The 1,448-nt window shown below is 45.4% G+C and overlaps 1 protein-coding gene across 1 annotated transcript in view; it reads left to right on the top strand.

The window, feature by feature from the left end:
• The window catches only part of LOC119588753, a gene marked incomplete in the record, with an annotated part of 6,218 nt that overhangs the window by 741 nt on the left and 4,029 nt on the right, over positions 1 to 1,448 (top strand). Inside the window, 1 exon segment of the mRNA XM_037937391.1 lies at positions 387 to 584. Within this exon segment, the coding sequence (XP_037793319.1) occupies positions 387 to 584 (198 nt within the window).

The raw sequence follows: 1,448 nt of genomic DNA, 5'->3' as shown, positions 1-1,448 counted from the left end.
CACATTTTGACATACACAAATGAAAAAAGAATGGTTGTTAGCACCCCTTGAGGGATTGTGGGGCAGGTAGCCGTGCTTGTGATAAATACACGACCATGCTTGCGGAATGGACTTTCTCGGATGGTGCCACGTCTGTTTGTAAGGGAGAGGTAGTTCTCTCCCAAAGGGAAAACTCATTTATTTATCCATTGTCTATATGGAAGGGCAAAAGCGACAGGGTGATATGGGCTAAACATTGCTGTTTTAGTCATTGAGAAAGAAGCTTTGAAACGTAATCTTATGTTGGTGACATTGCACAGACTCTCAAACTATATAAAAAAATCACAAAGTTAAGTACTTATTCCTCGACAATGACATAAGCCATAAACAAAATCACACACACGCAGGTGCCCAATGCCCCGCCACGTTCTTCGAGGCCGGGGGAGGCTGCTTCCACGTCATAGACACCGGCGAGACGGACATCACGTGGGAAGACGCTCGGGAGACGTGCATCGGATTGAGCGACAGCGAGTGGAACGTGGACCTGGCTTCCCTGGACTCCACGGCGCAGCTCGAGGCCTTCGCGGAGGCGTGGGCTACAGCGGGTAGGGAGCTGCTGTCAAGACCAGAAAGTTTTAGGATTTACTTTGATTTTATACCGCATAATATCAGGTGTTCCTAATTTACAGATCTTGTAATCTCTATTCTGTGATTGACAGGGGCGGACTTACAGGCCCAAGGGTTTACATGTGGGTGGCTTCACGCGTGAGACCGGCGAGTGGGCCAACCTGGACGGGGTGCCAATATCCCTCTACTCCAACATGTGGCGGGAAGGTCATCCACACGACATGAACATGTACGTCTACATCGAGGACGTGACCATGACCTCCGGCAGTGAGTCCCGAGGGCGCTTCTACGCCTCGTGCACGATGCAGGACGCTCTTCAGCGAGCGCTATGCAGGGCTTTCCCACAAAAGTAAAAGGTTAAGAAAAATATTAAAACACATTAAAAAAATCAGTCACTGATTTCTTTCGATGATAAGATAGTAGAATGAAGGAGATTTGAAGTTAACCAGGGCATCTATGTATTACCATTAACTCAACTTCGAATAAACAATGATTTAATGTCGAATCTAACTCCCTAATTACCCGCAATCCTCGGAGTCTCTTTAACGTCACAACTGACAGGATATCCTTGGAAGTTCACTGATGATACCAACGATCTCAAGGCAACAGTAACTGACAGGCTTTGTCATAACACGTAATGGCGAACGAATACACGACTTTCAACTGAAGGATCGATAAGTACATTTGTGTTCTCCGAGCACTGGGTCTCTGTATCTCTGATGATACGATCCTCTTGGTTGATAAAAAAAACATGAACCATGTATTCGATTTTACTGTTCGAAGATTTATATTTAAATGAAATGGTAGTCATACACATAGGCTTTGGTTAATCCGAAAATATT

Source organism: Penaeus monodon, chromosome 24 (genome assembly GCF_015228065.2).
Source record: "Penaeus monodon isolate SGIC_2016 chromosome 24, NSTDA_Pmon_1, whole genome shotgun sequence".
NCBI classification, from domain to species: domain Eukaryota; kingdom Metazoa; phylum Arthropoda; class Malacostraca; order Decapoda; family Penaeidae; genus Penaeus; species Penaeus monodon.
Note: the sequence above shows the minus strand (reverse complement) of the source record. Positions and strands in the feature narration are given on the sequence as shown.